This window comes from Typha angustifolia, chromosome 11 (assembly GCF_048772165.1).
Source record: "Typha angustifolia cultivar Huaian chromosome 11, ASM4877216v1, whole genome shotgun sequence".
Classification (NCBI taxonomy): Eukaryota; Viridiplantae; Streptophyta; class Magnoliopsida; order Poales; family Typhaceae; genus Typha; species Typha angustifolia.
In genome coordinates, this window is record NC_133249.1 from 3,678,777 (window position 1) to 3,697,161 (window position 18,385).

Genomic DNA, 18,385 nt, shown 5'->3' on the forward strand with positions numbered 1-18,385 from the left:
CATAAAATTTTAATTTACTTAACAATAAATGTAAAATATCTTATATACCCTTTAATTTATGAGGCGAATTATTGCTCATAACACAGATAGTTGATTATATTTTATTGCTAGTGTGGTCTAACTTTTATGACCCACAAGCCAAATTAGAAAAATTATGTTGGAATAGCATCCTATATAAATAGAGAAGCACAAGATAACAGCTAGCAACTTGTATAATTTGGCTATTTAACCATTACCATTTTGTCACTTTCTTTAGACATGCATGGCCCAATAGGCAATAGCCCATGCCAAGTTGCCAACAATTATTTTGTACTTTTATTTTACATCCACATGCACAATAAAGAAAAGAATTATTAAGCTATATGTTGTACTGCTCCTATATGATTAGCTTTTATTTATTCTATCATCTATTCCGCAGATAACGCAATCCATATCAAAAGTGGTGGATAGTGAGAAGAGCACCTAATCTTAGTCCCACTGATGGGTCGTATAACATGGCCACCACCTGAAGGGTTAAGACTTAAGAGTAAAGCCCCCGTCCATCTGAGTACGAAATACGTTATCCACGAATCGGATAAATTTCTGTCTCGGAAGTCGTGCTAATCCAAAATCCCACTTGATAGTTCAAAACCACTGGAGAGTCCCAGTCTCCAAGTGCTTTCCAAGAGAGGAGACAACAAAACGAAAGCGTCGTCATCTCTCACTGGAATACGTCAGCCGATTCCGATGGCGATGCACCGCGTGGCTCTCCATGGCCGCCACCTTCTCGCTTCCTCTCGACTTCTCCGTCGCCATGTAAGATATCCTTTCCCTTTCTCTCTCACGAGAAGCGCGTAGTTTCCATTCCTCTCTATCTTTCTCGCTTGCCAGGTTACTCATTTTTCTCTTAATCTTTTGCATTCTTTTGAGATTTGGATGCGATTAGAAGACGAGTGAGTTGGGTTTTTCTTGGATTGGCAGATGAGCATGGAGCCGCAGGCGGCGGTCACTCGGCTGAAGGAGTCGGGGCTGTTGAAGACGCAAGGGCTTGTCGGAGGCAAATGGATCGATTCTTATGATGGGAAGACGATTGAGGTCCTTGGTTTGATTGGGTTTTTCTCTCTTTGTTTTCTTTTTCTTCGTTTTTTTTCCTGCGTCCATGATTACATTATGTGTTTCTCTAATCGTATCATTGGTAACTTTAGAAGGAGTTATACAAATATTACTCATTTGGGAGAAAACTTAGATTTTGATTTATCTCCTTCCATTTTCATGTTCTTATAAGGTTTGGACACCTAACAGAGTGTGGGCTTTGTTAGGGTTGAAAAGAAACGTTATAATGAGGCAATATAACTATGCCTTTTTTCCTTCACCTTTTTTCCTTCACCTTTTTTCCCTTCCTATTTCAATATTTAAGATAACTATTTATGTTACTGAGAATTGGGGAGCATATCCTTTTTATGGTACGGAAAGCAGTTAATTAGTATTCTTTTGTGAATGACTGCGGTGACTCTGGTTCATTATAATTGTTTTTATCTGTGTATTTGCTGGCATGGCGGTGATTCATTAGTAGATTTCCGTACATAAAGGTGCTTAATTTCTGTCATCTCGACTTATCTTTATACTGCTTGTTGAAACCCATTACTTTGAACACATGCTTTTTAAGCAGTTTTTTCTTTTACTTATTCTTTCATAGTTTGAGAAACAATTTGCATTTTGTTGTGGCAGGTAACAAATCCTGCTACCGGTGATGTTCTAGCAAATGTTGCATGCATGAGCGGGCAAGAAACAAGTGATGCAATATCTTCTGCATACAATTCATTTAGTTGTACGTATCATATTCATTAGTTTCAATGCTTTTTGATCAGATCTGGTTTTTTCTGAATTGCATCTGACTATATTAAGGTTCCAGTAAAGAGCCTCGGTAAACATCTTTCATTGTTAGGGGTGCAAATTTGGCTGTCCCTGTCCCGAGTAACTCAATTCAGAAACCTAAACTAATCATTTTCTCTACTAAAGCTTCCAAGTATGGAATGACTGAATTAGCCACCATGTTTATGCTTTAAAATCGGTGGCTAACACTTTTCTGGAAGGGATTTACCTGAACTAAAAGAAAAGAAAAGAAAAGGAAAACTGTGCAGGAGTTAGTATAGAAGATGATACTAGGGATCTTTATTTGCTTATAAAGTTTCCCGGCGGATGGGTAATACTGGGAATAGCCATTTATATACTATGCAACCAATTTGGGACTTGTCCTGAACTACAAATGTAAATTTGTTGCCCATTTCCTTTTACAGTATGAGTCAATTTTTATAACCTTGCCATAGACCCTTTTGCTACCAGAACATGGCTGTGAATTTGAATCTTTCATTGTATTTCTGTTACAAATTATCTTACTTTGGAAGTTTGCACTGCCTTTTTGGCAGTTTGACGCTAGTTGCGTTAGCTAGTATTCTGGTTTTCACTTGTATGTAGATATACCATTTAAATGTAATATAATCATAATACCTTGATTTATATGTATAATTGTCCGTGGAATGTTTGAAGTCTTTCTGTGGGTCGGCTTTAGTCTATGGGATTAGTACATAAAATATTCTCTTAGATAGCATGGTATTTTTTTCTAAACATCTGTTGCATCTTCCCATGATTCATACAATCTTTTGATAATTTGCTTGTCTCTGTTGATGTATTATGGTTTTGTACGTTGGACACAATTTACTCAAGTTGATTTATTTGTTTTTTGCTTGCTCTTTTCTTTTTCTTTTCCCTCTTTGCAGCTTGGAGCAAACTCACTGCGAGTGAAAGGAGCAAGTTTTTAAGGAATTGGTACCTTTAATGTCATCATTACTTCTCCAATATTTCTCCCTGCATTCATTTATTTGAAATTCTTTTTCACATTGTTAATTTCTTCTTTAGGAAAAAAATTTTTAGTTGGATTACCTATTAACCTGACCATTTGTCTTATTTTCCACTGATTTAATATAATCTTCATGCTAAGTACCAGGTAATTCTCATAAGCTGCTTCCCTGAGCACCTTTTGCTCTATGGGATTCTTGATATTTGAATTCTTCCTGGTAATACTTCAACTTGAAATTTTGAGTACTTCTTTTACCCAAATATCATTGGTTTTGCTTAGCCATATTATTGTACCTTGGGATGATTAGGATTTGATCATCCATTTTCTGATCTAGCAATTCATCCTTATCTTCCGTGTGCTGGGTAACATCATCTTAACACTCTTTGGCTAGCACATCACATGTCCAGGCATATGTTGCTACCTATGCTTGCACAAACCACATACAATCATTAGAATATTAATGTAGATTTGCTTCAAGAAGTTAATAAACTTTGTTGTACATTCCTTTTGAACTTTTGTTCAAGTACGATAATCTTCAAATTCTTCATGAATGGTTTTTTACGCCTGACTGGATTTGAATATTATCAAGGTATGATCTAATCATTTCACATAAGGAAGATCTTGCTCTACTTATAACATTGGAACAAGGAAAGCCTCTAAAGGAGGCCCTTGGAGAGGTATATTGCTTTAAATTGATAATTCAGAGTAAAGCAAATTGATGCTTCTTTCTCAATTACTGTTAGATTGAAAATTTTGTAACTGCCTCTACAGGTCACCTATGGTGCTAATTTCATTGAATTTTTTGCTGAGGAAGCAAAGCGCGTATATGGTGATATTATTCCCTCTACGCTAGCAGATCGTAGATTGTTAGTCCTGAAACAGGCAACAACTAATAAACCTATCTCGTTTTAGTTTGATCCTCTTTTCATTTTGCTGTTACCTGTAAGTTTTCATGTTTAATTTAGATAATGTCATGGTAACTTTTGATGATAGGTATACACCTTCTTTTGAACTTGTTAATCTGGTTTACACGGTTGATCTTGAAAAGGTTTCTCTGCATTTAACTGGTAATTTTACTAACAATCTAACCAACCTTCCAAGAAATTTCTGGTTGAAGTTAAAGGTGATAAAATTATAAATGGTACTAATGGAGGTTGCTGAGAAAAGAGTTTCAGAGCCATTGGTCTTTGAGATCATTTACTTACTGATAGATGTTAAATCCAGTTTGTTAGAATAATAGGATGTTGAAAAGCAACATTAATAACTGGCCAACTGGGCAAGTGAACGCTTAGTTCTTGGCATATTCTAATATATGAGGGTGGATTTAGCTGATGGAACACTTGTTATTCTTCTTGCCATGGTGACTGGAGCCATTGCCGATCTTCATCTTATGTAATTTTTTTCGTTTGATATGTAAGACGAATACTGATGACAGACATAATTGGAGATATGCTTGTGGCAGAGTATATGATGGTTGCTTGTTTGGTATTTCATACAGCCTGTTGGAGTAGTTGGAGCAATTACACCATGGAACTTTCCTCTAGCAATGATTACCCGAAAGGTCTACCTGAATGTTTTAGATTTGAAGATGGTGTATTTTCCTGCACCTTATTTTTATTTAATAACAGGGCACATGTTTCATGATGCATCAGGTTGGCCCTGCATTGGCTTCTGGTTGCACTGTTGTTGTCAAGCCATCAGAGTATACACCCTTAACTGCATTAGCTGCAGCAGACCTGGCTCTTCAAGCTGGAATACCACCAGTAAGTTATCAACTTATGTTTCTTGCTCGTTACACTTTTTTTTTTTCCTCTTAATGGAACATTCAAATTCTTATTCAATGTTCTGCACAAAAATGATGGTATTGAAGAACCTTTATTCATATGTTGGGAACTAGAGCAATAAGTAACATACTAATCGCTAAATGCTTACAATAACTGCTGAATGACTAAGTAAAGATTGGCTTTCACAATCTAATCTTAGCTGGAAAGCCCCTAAATAATATATTTCCTTTCTGCCCACATATATCTGTATCCTGTGTAGTTCAATTGTCAATACGTAAAGCTTGAAAACTTCAGTTCAAGTAAGGAATGGACAATACATCTAAGGGTGGAACAGGAAAGCTGTATGCCCTGTAGTTAGTGAAATGTGACTACAAAGATGCTTTTCCCTAAATTCCTCCTTATTTCATAGTGGCTGTCATGCTCTTTAGTTTGCTCAGTTTTGTATCCATACCTAATCCAACAATACCTGTCTGTTTCTATATATATACGCGAAAGCAAAGACAAGTTTTATTATGCTCTTTTACATAATCCATGGCAGACCTGCTAGATTATCAATGCTGTCTGTTAAATTAGGCATAGCCATATATTAAAGCAAGATTGTGCGTCACCTAGGGTGGTTCAGAACTTCAGATAGTGAGTAACATCAACCGAGTATAAAAACATATTTTTTTATCATTGAAAATTTTCATTTGTTGATGCTTTGAGCATAGACAAATTCTTTACTCCGAAAATGCTTCTGCAAGAGTTTTATGTGCTTAGATCATTGTGAACAGTCTTGACCTTATCAGCTTAAATTTGGATGCCACACCCGTGCAACGCCATCACACTTGTCTGCAATCATGGAAAACAATGGTCATACAAAGAATTATTTGCAGAATTTTCTTTGCTAGATGGAAAATCAATAATTTTATTCTTCTTTTTGTTTTCTGAAGTTTGTATTAAATTTGTTCCTGAGATTTATTTTGGCTCGAATATCAACTATTCTTTGTTTCATTTGTAATAAGTTCATTGCAGTTTCAACTTGTCCACCTCATTTCCTCCCCTATCATACCCATAACAGTAACTGCACATTCCTCTGCACTTGTCGACATGTTTCTCATTTTAGCAAAATTGAATGACAAACAGAATGGCAACCTTGAATGTGTAATTTGACACAGGAGATACATAGAAGAAATTCCAAATACATCCTTGACTAGTGGTTATCATTTTAACTTCAGAAAGCTAACTTTATCATTGATAAACATATCTTTCCTATTTGTAGAGTCTGCAACTTGCATATTGTCATAGATGTGAGTAAACTTCTGGCTTATTCTTTCATTCAGGGTGCTCTGAATGTGGTGATGGGTAATGCTTCTGGCATAGGTGATACCCTATTGCAGAGTTCACAGGTCTTACGCCACCTGTTCTATTATTGCATATTCATTGTGCTTTTCTTGCAGACTTAGAAGCAGATAACTCTATTTGCTAACATGCTCTACATTGTATTTTTCAGGTTAGAAAGATCACATTCACGGGTTCAACAGCTGTTGGGAAAAAATTAATGGCAGGATCAGCAAATACTGTTAAAAAGGTACACCTTCAGAAAATTTTATTTTTTCTGTGAAGAACCACTTTCAGTTATTCATGAGAATGATTCTCTTCCAGCTTTCCTTGGAACTTGGTGGTAATGCACCATGCATTGTCTTTGATGATGCAGACATTGATGTTGCAGTAAAAGGCAGCGTAAGTAATAAGAAAGAAATATCTACAGTTCTATAGTTCTATACTTTGATAAAAAAATATTGAAGATGATTAACCGGATGTCTACACTACTCTATCTATACTATTGTATAAATGTTTTCAGCTTGCTGCCAAATTCCGTAACAGTGGACAGACATGCGTGTGTGCAAACAGAATTCTGGTGCAAGAAGGTACAGTCACCCTTTCTGGATGTACATCTATAGAAGGGGTATTACAGCTAAAAAAGACTTGGATTACCTGATCCTTCAATCTTGGTCAAATTTTATCACAGTGGATCTCACTTCATATAAACAAATTGGGCAATCAATTTTTTTTTCTATCTTTGTTTCTGAAAATGTATAGTTGGTAACTCTACATTATGCTAAAATAGTTAGCCTTTTGATTGTACTGTTATCTCCATCTCCTTCAATTTTTTCCCGAATTATGGAAACATAGAATTGTTTTTCTGAACCACTAATTGGCTATCCATGTTTTCATCTAGATAATGAATAAGAGATGTTTGTTTGGGCATGTAACAATTTCATTGCAATTTGCAAATTGAAAATATTCTGTTGGCTTTCTAAGTTAAGATCGGGCTCTTTCTTGTGTTCCTGAGTCACAACATTATGCTAATCTGTGACATACAATCATAATATAAGGTAGAGATAATATACACCCAATATTATAGTAGGTTTCTTGCAGCAAAGCTTCTTACTGAGCTGTACAGTGCTGAATGCTCCAATTGGTATACATCTTCTTCTAGTGACACTATTTGGTCTTTTTTTTAAGGTTATAGGCTTATTATTTGTTCCATGTACATAAAAAGATGAGTACTTACTTACACTGACATGTGATAATAGTTTATCCGTTAGAGTAATCTAATCAGTTATTACTGAAACCCCACTTTTCCTTTTGGCATTGTCCTTAAAATCCTTTTGAATTAATTTTTCCAGTGTTCATATAGTTGTGCATTCTGTTCCTCTCTTATTCTTAAAATTTGCCTTCCCTCTGAGTGCAGGTATTTATGAAAAATTTGCAAATGCTTTTGCTAAGGCTGTCCAGAATATGCAGGTTGGCAATGGCCTTGCAGAAGGTATTTCACAGGTACCAGTTCTTTCACCGGTGCTTTTATTGTCCTAACATTCATGGTTTCTTTATTGATGTTGTACTTGTTATTGTTTTCAGCCCACGAAATGGCCTTCTAATGTTTGATGGTTACAGAAGGGCCACTGATTATGCTTTAATCCTTTTTATCTCAATTTTTTCCTTTTAGTTTTTGACATGATGCAAATATTCAATCTCCTCTTGATAGGCATGTTTTTACTTGATTTGAATATTTTATTTCATCTGCAGGGTCCATTAATTAATGAAGCTGCTTTAACAAAGGTAGTTATTCTCTCAACTTCATATTTTCTAAAGATTATTAAACATGTTTAGTGCCTACTCCTTTTTCTAAATATTGAAAAGGTCATCAAGTCTCACATGGTTCTTGTGTACATTTGCTTGTAGGTTGAGAAGTTCATTAATGATGCAACCTCAAAGGTAATTCCAAGTTTCCAACCATTGATTATGGATGACACGTTCTGCAGTAATCAGAAAAAGCCCAGAATTTGCTGTCTGTGATAATTAAATTGTAAAACTCTTCCATTGTCACTTCACTTTAGTAGTCTTCACTCTTCAGTCTTCATGGAGATGGTTTAACTCCAAATATTCATAGGAGATAATGAGTGACAAGCATGAGGTATCGCAGCCTTTTTGATGTCCACTTTAGATCTTAACCAGTTTCTATGTTTCCTAGAGGCTTAGGTACGTTTTATTGCTGAACATGTAAAAATCTATTTTTCTAATATCGCAAGATGTAAATACTATATTAAATGTTTCATTAACTATACTGCAACCAACCTCCTCAGTCTAACAGGGGATGATTTTATTCAAGTAGATGGTTCCCGAGAGGGCCAAAAGAGAGCTGCTTAATGCAATACGTGCAACAATGGAGTTGATTAATGATGACTTTTTGAAGTACTCTGCTACCAATTATGGTCTCATACCTTATTTCTATAGTTACCCTGTATCACAGTACAACGTTTTATTGGCAGAAAAGGTTTTCTTTAGTCAAAGCATTATTCGAGGAGTAGGTATTAGGTTTTATATATATATCAGGACTCATTGAGTGGTCTTTTTCTTTAAGTCTTCATATGGTATGTCTTAGGATATTAAACTTTATACTGCAAGAATAGGCTTTCAGTTTTTAGTTGCACATCTAATAGTAAACTTTTAATTCTCTCTCTTCTATGTCATCTGATCTGTTTCACTTTCTATTTTGAAGGGAGCAAATATCATACTAGGGGGAAAAAGACACAGTCTAGGGATGACATTTTATGAACCTACTGTTCTTGGGAATGTTAATAATGAGATGCTCGTAGCGAGGTAAAATTGAACTACTAATGTTTGCGCACGTAGTCATGCTCCTTCAACAGAAAGAATCATTCCTCTAGTTTGTGATTAATTATTTTTTTAGTTTGAAAAGCTCCTATTGTGAGAGATTTATTAAGCTTTCTACAGTCCTGCAATATATAGATTCTAGTTTTAATTGTTTAATATTTTATCTGGTTACAGGGAAGAAGTATTTGGTCCAGTTGCACCCCTTTTACCATTTAAAACTGAAGAAGAAGCTATCCATATAGCTAATGACACAAATGCAGGTTCTTGCAGTTTTCTGCACAACATTTTTTCTTATAAAATAATGGTCTTCTTTTTAATCTTATGTAAAAGGCTTATGTGCAATTATATAAATGTCTCAAATCTCAAAACGAAATTTTCTCTAGAAAATTATTCTAGCTCAAAAAGAAAAGGCAATAGTTTATCGTTCCAGATAAAGCAATAGATTCACTAATAGAACCAGATTTCTTAAGACTATTGTAGTTCTTTTCTTAGCTGTAGTAAGAACATGGGAAATTTCTGACAGGATTTGCTTTATTAATTTTTCTAGTTGAAAATGAGATCATGATTATGTATTTCTATTCAGGACTAGCTGCTTACATATTCACAACAAGCATACCTCGTTCTTGGCGTGTATCTGAAGCCCTCGAATATGGACTTGTTGGTGTCAATGAAGGACTAATATCTACTGAGGTTAGGCCTTCGCCAGCATCTCTTATGGTGCTTGCTTGTAATGATAATAACTCTAGATTGCTGTCTTGTACTAATATACCCCAACATTTAGGTCGCACCATTTGGAGGGGTTAAGCAGTCTGGTCTTGGAAGAGAAGGATCAAAATATGGGATTGATGAGTTCCTAGAAGTAAGTGTATGAAAGTTGTCTCATCTTTATTGTGGTTGCACTTTTACACTTATCCCTTACTGCAATTGCAGCTTAAGTATGTATGCATGGGGAACATGAAGGAGGCTTAAAGGGGTCAACAAACCGATGCTAATAACGGCAGATATAGGGGCAGGTATGATAGTGGTAATGTTAGTTCACATGCAATATTCTTCATATATAGCTAGAGGAAGGATTCTACTTCTACTCTAGGTAAAACTTTACAACATATTATTGTAATTTTCTCCTAGAATTTATGAGTGGGGCCAATCGTCTCTTGTAATTCCTGAATACAGTCTATAAAATTTTGAATAGCTATTGTATGGATTGTATGCATTATCTCACATTTCATCAGTGAAAGCTCCAATAATAGCTCCACCACTAGTAAAATACTAATCGATGGTAAGGGAAGTGAGTAAATATTCTACTTCCATGATAGCAAATACCATATAAGTTTACCAAAATGTGTTCCCTTAACTTCTATTTCCTGGAAAACATACCTGTATGCATGACGCGGCATTTTGATATGAGCCCAAATGATACTGTATCTCAAAACATAATCTTGAAAAGCTCCTTTTTTTTTGCTATTCTACTTATCTATTCCTCTTTTCCTGAATGTTTTGCTTCTGTGAACAGGTCTTACAGCTCTGTATTGAGTCCACCAAGTTGTTGTAAGTTGAGAAAGCTTCAATAAATGAAGTCCAAATAAGATAAAAGGGGTTTTGTTTGAGAGTTGTACTAAAGGAACAAAACCTCACAATCTTCTTTTTTTTCTGCGCAAAATGATGTTGGGAATAAAGGCTTTGTTATTATGTTCTGTGTTCAGTTTTTTTTTTACTTTTGTTGCAGAACTGGGACCTTTTAAATGCCAGCTCTAGAACAATATAGTAGGCCTTGAAGTAAGTTCATGTTCTGTTCTAGTTGTCATTTGATCCCCCCTGTTGATGTAATTATATTTATGCAAGCTCTGTTTTGCAATACAAATAGGTGATTTTTAGTATTGTTAACATTGTTCTATTAACATTAGCTAATAATAAACAGATGAAGACGTAAAAATAGACGTAGATTGTATTAAATTATAGGGAAAGTTGCATTTTGCACCTTCAATTTAACAAATTCATGATTCACACCCCCCCCCCCCCCCAGTCAGTATTTATTTCCAGCCCAATAGTCTGGACTTTATTCTAAAAAAGCATCCTACTTTAAATTCAAAAACAGGAAGGAAGGAAAAAAAAAATCCATAAAAACTCAAGCTTGACTCTTCGAAAGACGTAACGAAAATGTTCTCCTGATACCTTCTCGTGTTTCCCCGATATCGAAATGTAAATAGTGGAAAGGCAGGGTTTGAATCATAAATTCATCAAGATAAATACTGTAACAGGGGAATATGGGAGGGGGACTAACACAGTGTTGTTTGTTCTTTTTTCTTCAACTGACACAGGAGTCCAGTGACTGTTATCTTTTCTATCGACAAAGATATCATATATAGCTAAGACTCCCAAGTGCAGCTACCATCCTAAAGAAGCGAAGCTTCCTCTCTAAATAGTGTGTTTCTTTTGATCTCTCTCTTTCTCTCTTCTCATAGAACCAGACCAGAATCCTAGGTAGCTTTGTTCCACTCAGAGTAATCTCCATTGGGAGAGGAGCCTCAAACTTCCCTTATGCATCTCTCTTAGGTCCCCAGCTTTTGGGATTTGATGCCACCCCACCTTGTCTCCTCCCTATGCTCACATACAAGAAGCTTCCTCGAAAACTGCACTCTTCCTCTCCCTTTAAACCTTTACCTCTCTCTCTCTCTTTCTCATCTCTCTCTATCAGTCTCTTGCCAACTTGCACCTTCCCCTCTAATTCCCTGACACCAATAAAGGCATCTACACCACATCTCCCTTCTTTTCATCAAGCACCAAAATAAAGCAAAGGAAAGAAAAGTTCATCGAAGTAGAGAGGATTAATCAAGAGTAACATATAATTTTAACTAATAATGGATGCATGAGGTTAATAGTGGGGGGAGAGAGAGGAGAGAGAGCTACTAGTGCTCTTGTAATGCTAATGGAATATATGGGCATCGGTGATCTATGGAATATGGAAAAGAAGATAAAAGAGGAGATACTCTTTGTCTACAACACCAAGGAGGAGCTCTCAATAAGGACCCATGTCTCTTGCTTTGCATATAATATCTTTTGTATGCAGCATGTGAGTGATGAGTTGGGTGGTGTATGTTTATAACTAGCTAGCTAAGTGGTTTGCATAGTAGATGTTATTGCTTGCAGAGTTGAGAGTATAGAACTAACTTGAGGTTACTGCATGCATTGAAACATATAAATAATCACACTAGAAAGAAAGATACAGAAAGGAGAAGATCCAGTAGGGCTAACATGGAAAATTTGAATTCTTTTGACTCTCTAATTCTTTTGAAAGAAGTGAATGTTAAGCAGCTAGAGGCATGGAGAGGCTCCTAGACCCAGTTCAGTTTTTTGCTTAGATAAAGATAGACACATTGTTACAGACTAAAATAGAAGTTAACAATGCTAGTAATTAATTAACAGTTTAATTTCCTGAGTTAAATAACTAGCTTCTTCTTCTTCTTCTTCTAAAGAACACGTATTTGCATTATTTTTCCTACAGCATCTCCCGTTATAGATCAGAGATAAATTAAATGGGAAAGAAATATAAAAAGGAAAGGACAATGGATAATTTGATATATCCTTTAGGTAGACAAACTAATTCAGGAACACTCACTGAGATCTTAAAAGAACAAACGCATGCTGTAAATATATATTTGCGTTCCTGATGCATGATATGAGCAAGGCATAAGTTGCTAGCTAATAGGAAAGATACTAACATAAACTAAGACTGCAAAAGAAAAAAAAAGAGAAACCATTCTTATTTATTTAATCATAGTACTAATACTAGACATTAATCTTTTTTTTTTCTTTTTAAAAGTAATGTACTGGACAAGAATGCAACAATGGAGTTTCTTGTCGAAGCATGCAAGAATGGTAAATATTTTACACTCAGGAATGGAAGCTGATCATCCTTAAGACACGACATTAAACCTAAATGCTTTACTAACTCTAGTAGCATTGATATCCAATAAGATCTAAATGCTAGTCTGCCCTAATTTTTTTTTCTTTTTTTTTTCTTTTTTTTTTATACTTCAAGCCCACCAAATCAAAGCCACTTATCTAATAGTTAATTGTTTTTTCTTTTCAAACATCAAACTTCACCTCTGTCAGTGGAAGCATGCAATTTGCTGGCCTCATACACATCCTGTGATGGAATCCATGCCAATGCCACTGTCCATCAGAGAAGGTGCAATCTGAAGCTGATCACTCTTACTTGGCTCTTCCTGTGAGCTCATGCATGCTGCACTGGACCCCGACTCTTGAAGGCGGAGCTCGTCGGCCCACATCATCGGAGTTTTCCCGTTAGAACTGTAAGGATTATTAGGCCTCTTCTTGCCAAGGCAAATGGCGTCGTCGGACGGAAAGAAGCCGCTTAGAGACCTCTCCATCTGGTGCTGCATATCAAGGTGATCTCCACTATACAAGTGGAGATCTTGGAGAGAAGGGAAGCTCATCGGCGAGCCAACATCTTTCATGGAAACCATGTCCACAACTCCTTGGTTTCCGAACGATTTGTAGCTTCCCGGGCCCGTCCCCTCGCTCGCGAGAGCTTGGCATGCCTTCTCCAAGATTGTTTGCATATATTTTCCTTGCGCCTCGATCCGCATCTGAAGGTGTTTCTGCACCTACTCATCCAAAATTCAAAACAAAAAAAAAAAATACTAGACACAAATACTCTTACAGTTTATATCAGAAGAGTTCATCTCTATCTATACCTCTAATTGTTCATGTAGTCTTCTCTGCACCTCCATCTGCATCTTTATCGCCTCAGCGACGTGCACGCTCCTGCTAAGAAATTTATACAATATATCTCCAACAATGTCAAGACTCAAATTATAAAGAGTGCTTGTTTATAAGATCTTTAATACTACAACTAGCTTACTCGTTCATCGTTCGACCCATAAGGCCTGTTGAAGAGGATGTATTTCTTTGGATGTTCATTGCGGCAGCTGCATATAGTTGAAAAAGAGTAGGTGTTAGTCAAGACAATAGACAAAAAGAAAATCATGTTAAAGGGGCCAAGAAAGAAAAGAAAGCATATAGCATGGCTACATATATATATATATATTTAGATATGATCTCCCTCTCACCATCCTTAACTGAGTGTTCATTGAATTCCTTGTGTGGTTGTTTCCCTAACCTGAATTTCTGTATCAAAAATATACAAAAAAAATGAACAAAATAACGTATATGTTTATTTAGAGAGATATAAAGAGAAACCATGAGCAAACCTGAAGGTGGCTCTTAAGGTGGTAGAGAGTGAGACCTTTAACACCCATAACTCTCATGATGGTCTTAGGAGTAGCCTCTGCAAACCCACAAAGATCACTTCTTGTCATACATGTAGATGATCACAACTACTTAACACCTATGTCAAGAAGATCTACATAGAGATATATATTTAAAGAATTAAGGATAGGAAGGAAGTAAGGAAGAATTAAGAAGGGTGCTATATATGTAGAGAGAGAGAGAGTGGTAGATCTTGTACTGTCAGGTCCTCCGAGCTGCGTGACGGCGTCGACGAACCGGTCATGGAGCTCGACGGTCCACCGGAGTCGCGGCTTGGGATCGGTCGTGAGGACGAGGCCAGAGTCGCCTTGAACACACATAGGCCTCTCGTGGGAATTCATAGGTGGCTTCTTGGATGAGAACATTCTTCTTCTTTCTTTCTTTTTTTTTTTTTTCTCTTTCTTTCCTGCTATAGAATTGGAAGAGATTCAAGAACAAAGGGTTGGGGAATACGGTTCGTTAATTCTAGAGGAGGGTTCAACGACTCAGTCTCTCTTCTCTCCTCTCCTCTCTTAGCTCTTCTCTTAGAAAGCCATGGGGGTGTTATCGTGACGCTGAGATAAAAGCCCACCGACTAGCAGCCATTCCTTTGCCAAAATAAGAGAGGGAGAGAGAGAGAGAGAATGTCTTTTTTATGGTATTATTCTTCTATTCAAGAAGCTTTTTCCATACAACTGAACAGGAGAGAGACCCAATGCAATCATATTTAATATGCAGTCCTCTCTCTCTCTCTCTCTCTCTCTCCTTTCTTTTTCTTTATGGAACTATCACTTTATTTTGCACTACGAAGTAAAATCAAACTTCATCATTAGATCTTCATGTGGATTATTGCATTGCTAGCTAGGCCTAGAAAAATTAACATCTCCACGAGATGCATGGCCTTATAAAAAGGAAAAACTAAAAAAAAAAACATGCATGTTGCCAATTCTTTGTCATTGCTCTTTTGAGCCACCTCACTGCATTATTTTCTCAAACAACTAATTGAAATGTTAAGTAGCTTTCACTTCCACTTTTTTCTTTAGGACTTGAACATAATTCCAACTCAACGTTCTGCTTTAATACTATAATAACAACTCAGTAATATTTACTTACATCGAGCCCCGAGAGTTATACACATAGGTGCATGGTGGACATGCATAAAGATCACACAACGCAAGGGCCTTCATTTAGAGTGGCTCATTAATTAAATCTTGTGGTGCGTATAAGGGGGCCTATCAATATCATGCATTAACTTTAGTGGGTTTAGCTGACTCATGATAACGGCTTTAATTAGTCGAACACCAGATTGTCTCAGCTCCCATGCATACGTCAGTAAAGCATGCACTCCATCACCCAAAATCTTAACAATGATTAATAGGTCTAAGGTTAAGGAATGCTAGAGAGAGTGATCAGTAAGAAGAACAATTTAAATATTATTTGTGAGGCTCTCTCTCTCTCTCTCTCTCTCTCTCTCTCTCTCTCTCTTCCTGGTAGAGGAAAAATGTATGCACTTTACTCTATCTCTAGGGAATATATGCTTCCGTCTTTGACAATTAAGCAAAGATTCTTGTAAAGCTTCTCATACACCACAAACGTTTTCTTTTCTTTCGAATTATAACTCATGCTCACTTTAAAGAAGTTCCACTACTCCTGCCAGAACTACAAGTTTCTTGATAATTTGCGAGATACTTCCAAACTAACAACATTGCACCAAAAAGAATAGTAAATCTATGATTAATATCAACCACTTTGTTTTACTTCTTTGTCTTTTAAATGCATTGCTCGTACATATAGTATCCAAAACAGTTATGTCTTTCATACGTATGACTTTATCAACAGATGTTTGTTTACTTCCTAAAACACTGAAACAAAGCTCCTTAAACGGGATGAAGTTTTCCGGTGTCGATCAAAGCCTGGTAGACTCACTTAGTTAACAAAACGAATCGTTCTAATTTGGAACCTTAATTTGAGATCTATTCTTTTATATATATATATATATATTTTGTTACTAGTATCCTAGTAATTGAGACACCTAACTAGTTCTAGATTGAGAGGTCCAGAGAACCATGGCTCTCATGCATCAACAGTACTTTCTCATAGAAAAAGAAAAGAAAATAAAATTATGGTTTACAAAATAGTGAATCACATACGTAGATAAATAAAAAATAAAAGAAGGGCTTTGGAGTTGCACCACAATGATTGGTGTGCATGGCATTTCAATCAAATTAAAGTTGTAACATCCTTGGGAGGAAAAATTCCTTATGAGATCCACGTGCAAAGAGGGGTGACCCATTTAAACATATATATGAATACTTTGCAAAGGTGGTATTTAACTTTTAGCTCATTAAGCTACAAACTAGCCTATCCACTGGCAAGCCATGTTAGCTTAGATTTCAAGCACGCAACTTAAGATGCTCTTAGAATTATTCTCTCCTTGTATATAATATTGGGGCTGTTATTTTAATTAGCCCTTTCGTTCACTCGCGAAATAAGAATAAATTTATTTTAGAATAAGCATCCTTATTTTAGATAATTTATCTTATTTTAGTATAGTAATTCATCATTTTCTCTCATCTTATTCTATACTGCTTTTAAAAAATAATTTTATAATAACCTACAATTACTATTTTGCTTCTAAATTATACATCACCTCAGCTACAGTTAAGATATTTTCTCATCTTCTCTTTTTTATTTTCTTTAGTGCATAGTTATTTTATATAGAGTGCAGGTTTATAACTCTGCATTATCCTGCGGTGCATCTTTATATTCTCTAATGCATAGTTATTTTAAATAGAGTGCGAGCTTATAACCCCGCATTACTCTGCAGTGTCTTTTTATATATTCTAATGTATGATTATTTTATACAAAGTGTGGGCTTATAATCTTGCATTACCTTACAGTGCCTCTTTATATCTTCTAGTGCATGATAATTTTATATAGAGTGTGGATTTATAACTCTACATTATTCTATAGTGTCTCTTTATATCCTCTAGTGCATAATTATTTTATATAGAATGTGAGCTTATGATCCTATAGTGTATTTTTTATATTATCTAGTGCATAAATATTTAATATAGAGTGTGAATTTATAACCTCGTATTACCCCACAGTGCCTCATTGTATTATCTAGTGTATAGTTATTTTACATAAAGTGTAGGTTTACAAGGCCGCGTTACCCCGTATTACCCTATAATGCATAGTTATTTTTTCATATTGCAAGTATATAGAGTATTTTAAGTCCACAGTTATAATAAAAACTAATATTATTTTAGAAATATATTATTTACTACTACTACTTTAACATATACTTGAGGGTACATTCGTTATTTGGTTTAAAATATCACTAATTTCAACTACAATTTTGTTATTCTTTAATACTCTAATATTAACTTTATGTCACATCAAATATATGTATTATTTCTTATATTAGTATTGAACTAAATATTAGAATAACTTATTCTAGTGCTAACTTTTTTCTTCCCGTATTAAAACTTAGAATTGTTATATCTATTTCACCCTTATTTTATAAGTGAACACTGTTTTACGAAGTTTTATGCCTGCTCTGATATGTTAGTAAGGTACTACTAGGCTTAGTAATTGGTTAGGTTAGTTGAGTTTAGCTAGGTCAAATTAATGCAAATATGAATGCGATATGTTCATTAAATAAATTCTCAAATAATACAAATTAATTAAATTTATATAAATTAATTAGATAATAAATAGATTTATCTATGTTCTATTATGAGTTATTTGGAAGATAAACAAATTATTTAGATCATAATTAAGTTATCATATTATAAACGGATTAACAGTCAGGTCACAAAAGAATCAAACGATTAAGATAGTAAACACGAGCTCAACTCGTTTAATAATTAGGTTAGGTGGATTAATCTATTTATAATATTAATCCGATTACATTAAACCTATATTCATTGAAAGTATTCGAATTCACCTCGGATTATTCGGTCGAGTTAAACAAAAAAGGCCACCCTATTTACCATTGCATTTTAGGTAGCAAAACAACCATAGCTATCTCTATTTACGTAATAAGGAAAAGAGTATTTATTACCTTATAAATAAAACTTACGACGATGAAAACAAAATAAAGAATGGATGTGGCTTTCAATATTGTTCTCGCAGAGATAAATAAGATGCATTCAACTTTATTTTTTAATTATTGAATAGGCTTTTAGCTCGACTCACCATTGATTCTCATATTACATTGTGAATATAATACATTCTAATTTGCATCTAAAATAAAACAAATCATTTTGATACCCCCTCCACCTTTTCTTAGTAGCAGAACTACTAAAACAGCATATAGTCATCCAGT

General features: G+C 35.3%; 2 protein-coding genes across 7 annotated transcripts; one reads left to right on the forward strand and one right to left on the reverse strand.

Moving 5' to 3' along the window:
- The first annotated feature begins 538 nt into the window (after positions 1–538).
- Positions 539–10,582, forward strand: LOC140769613 (succinate-semialdehyde dehydrogenase, mitochondrial). Its single transcript, XM_073110379.1, has 21 exons — positions 539–795; positions 961–1,074; positions 1,708–1,807; positions 2,757–2,805; positions 3,426–3,513; positions 3,608–3,718; positions 4,335–4,397; positions 4,489–4,599; positions 5,943–6,008; positions 6,113–6,190; positions 6,265–6,342; positions 6,464–6,530; positions 7,358–7,443; positions 7,693–7,725; positions 7,849–7,881; positions 8,666–8,766; positions 8,956–9,041; positions 9,365–9,471; positions 9,563–9,640; positions 9,712–9,794; positions 10,295–10,582. The coding sequence occupies exons 1-20, from the start codon at positions 727–729 to the stop codon at positions 9,748–9,750; spliced, it is 1,557 nt and encodes a 518-aa protein (XP_072966480.1). The 5' UTR covers positions 539–726; the 3' UTR covers positions 9,751–9,794; positions 10,295–10,582.
- Positions 10,583–12,519: 1,937 nt separating this feature from the next.
- Positions 12,520–14,703, reverse strand: LOC140770321 (myb family transcription factor IPN2-like). Of its 6 annotated transcripts, none has more exons than XM_073111466.1 (6): positions 14,273–14,703; positions 14,016–14,092; positions 13,875–13,932; positions 13,667–13,733; positions 13,500–13,569; positions 12,520–13,391 (listed from the first exon to the last, which is right to left on the reverse strand). In XM_073111466.1, the coding sequence occupies exons 1-6, from the start codon at positions 14,436–14,438 to the stop codon at positions 12,918–12,920; spliced, it is 912 nt and encodes a 303-aa protein (XP_072967567.1). In that variant the 5' UTR covers positions 14,439–14,703; the 3' UTR covers positions 12,520–12,917. The 6 variants fall into 6 exon arrangements, with proteins under 6 accessions (XP_072967567.1, XP_072967566.1, XP_072967565.1 ...); XM_073111465.1 differs by having other exon boundaries at positions 13,500–13,572; XM_073111464.1 differs by having other exon boundaries at positions 12,520–13,403; positions 14,273–14,700.
- Between the last annotated feature and the right edge of the window lie 3,682 nt (positions 14,704–18,385).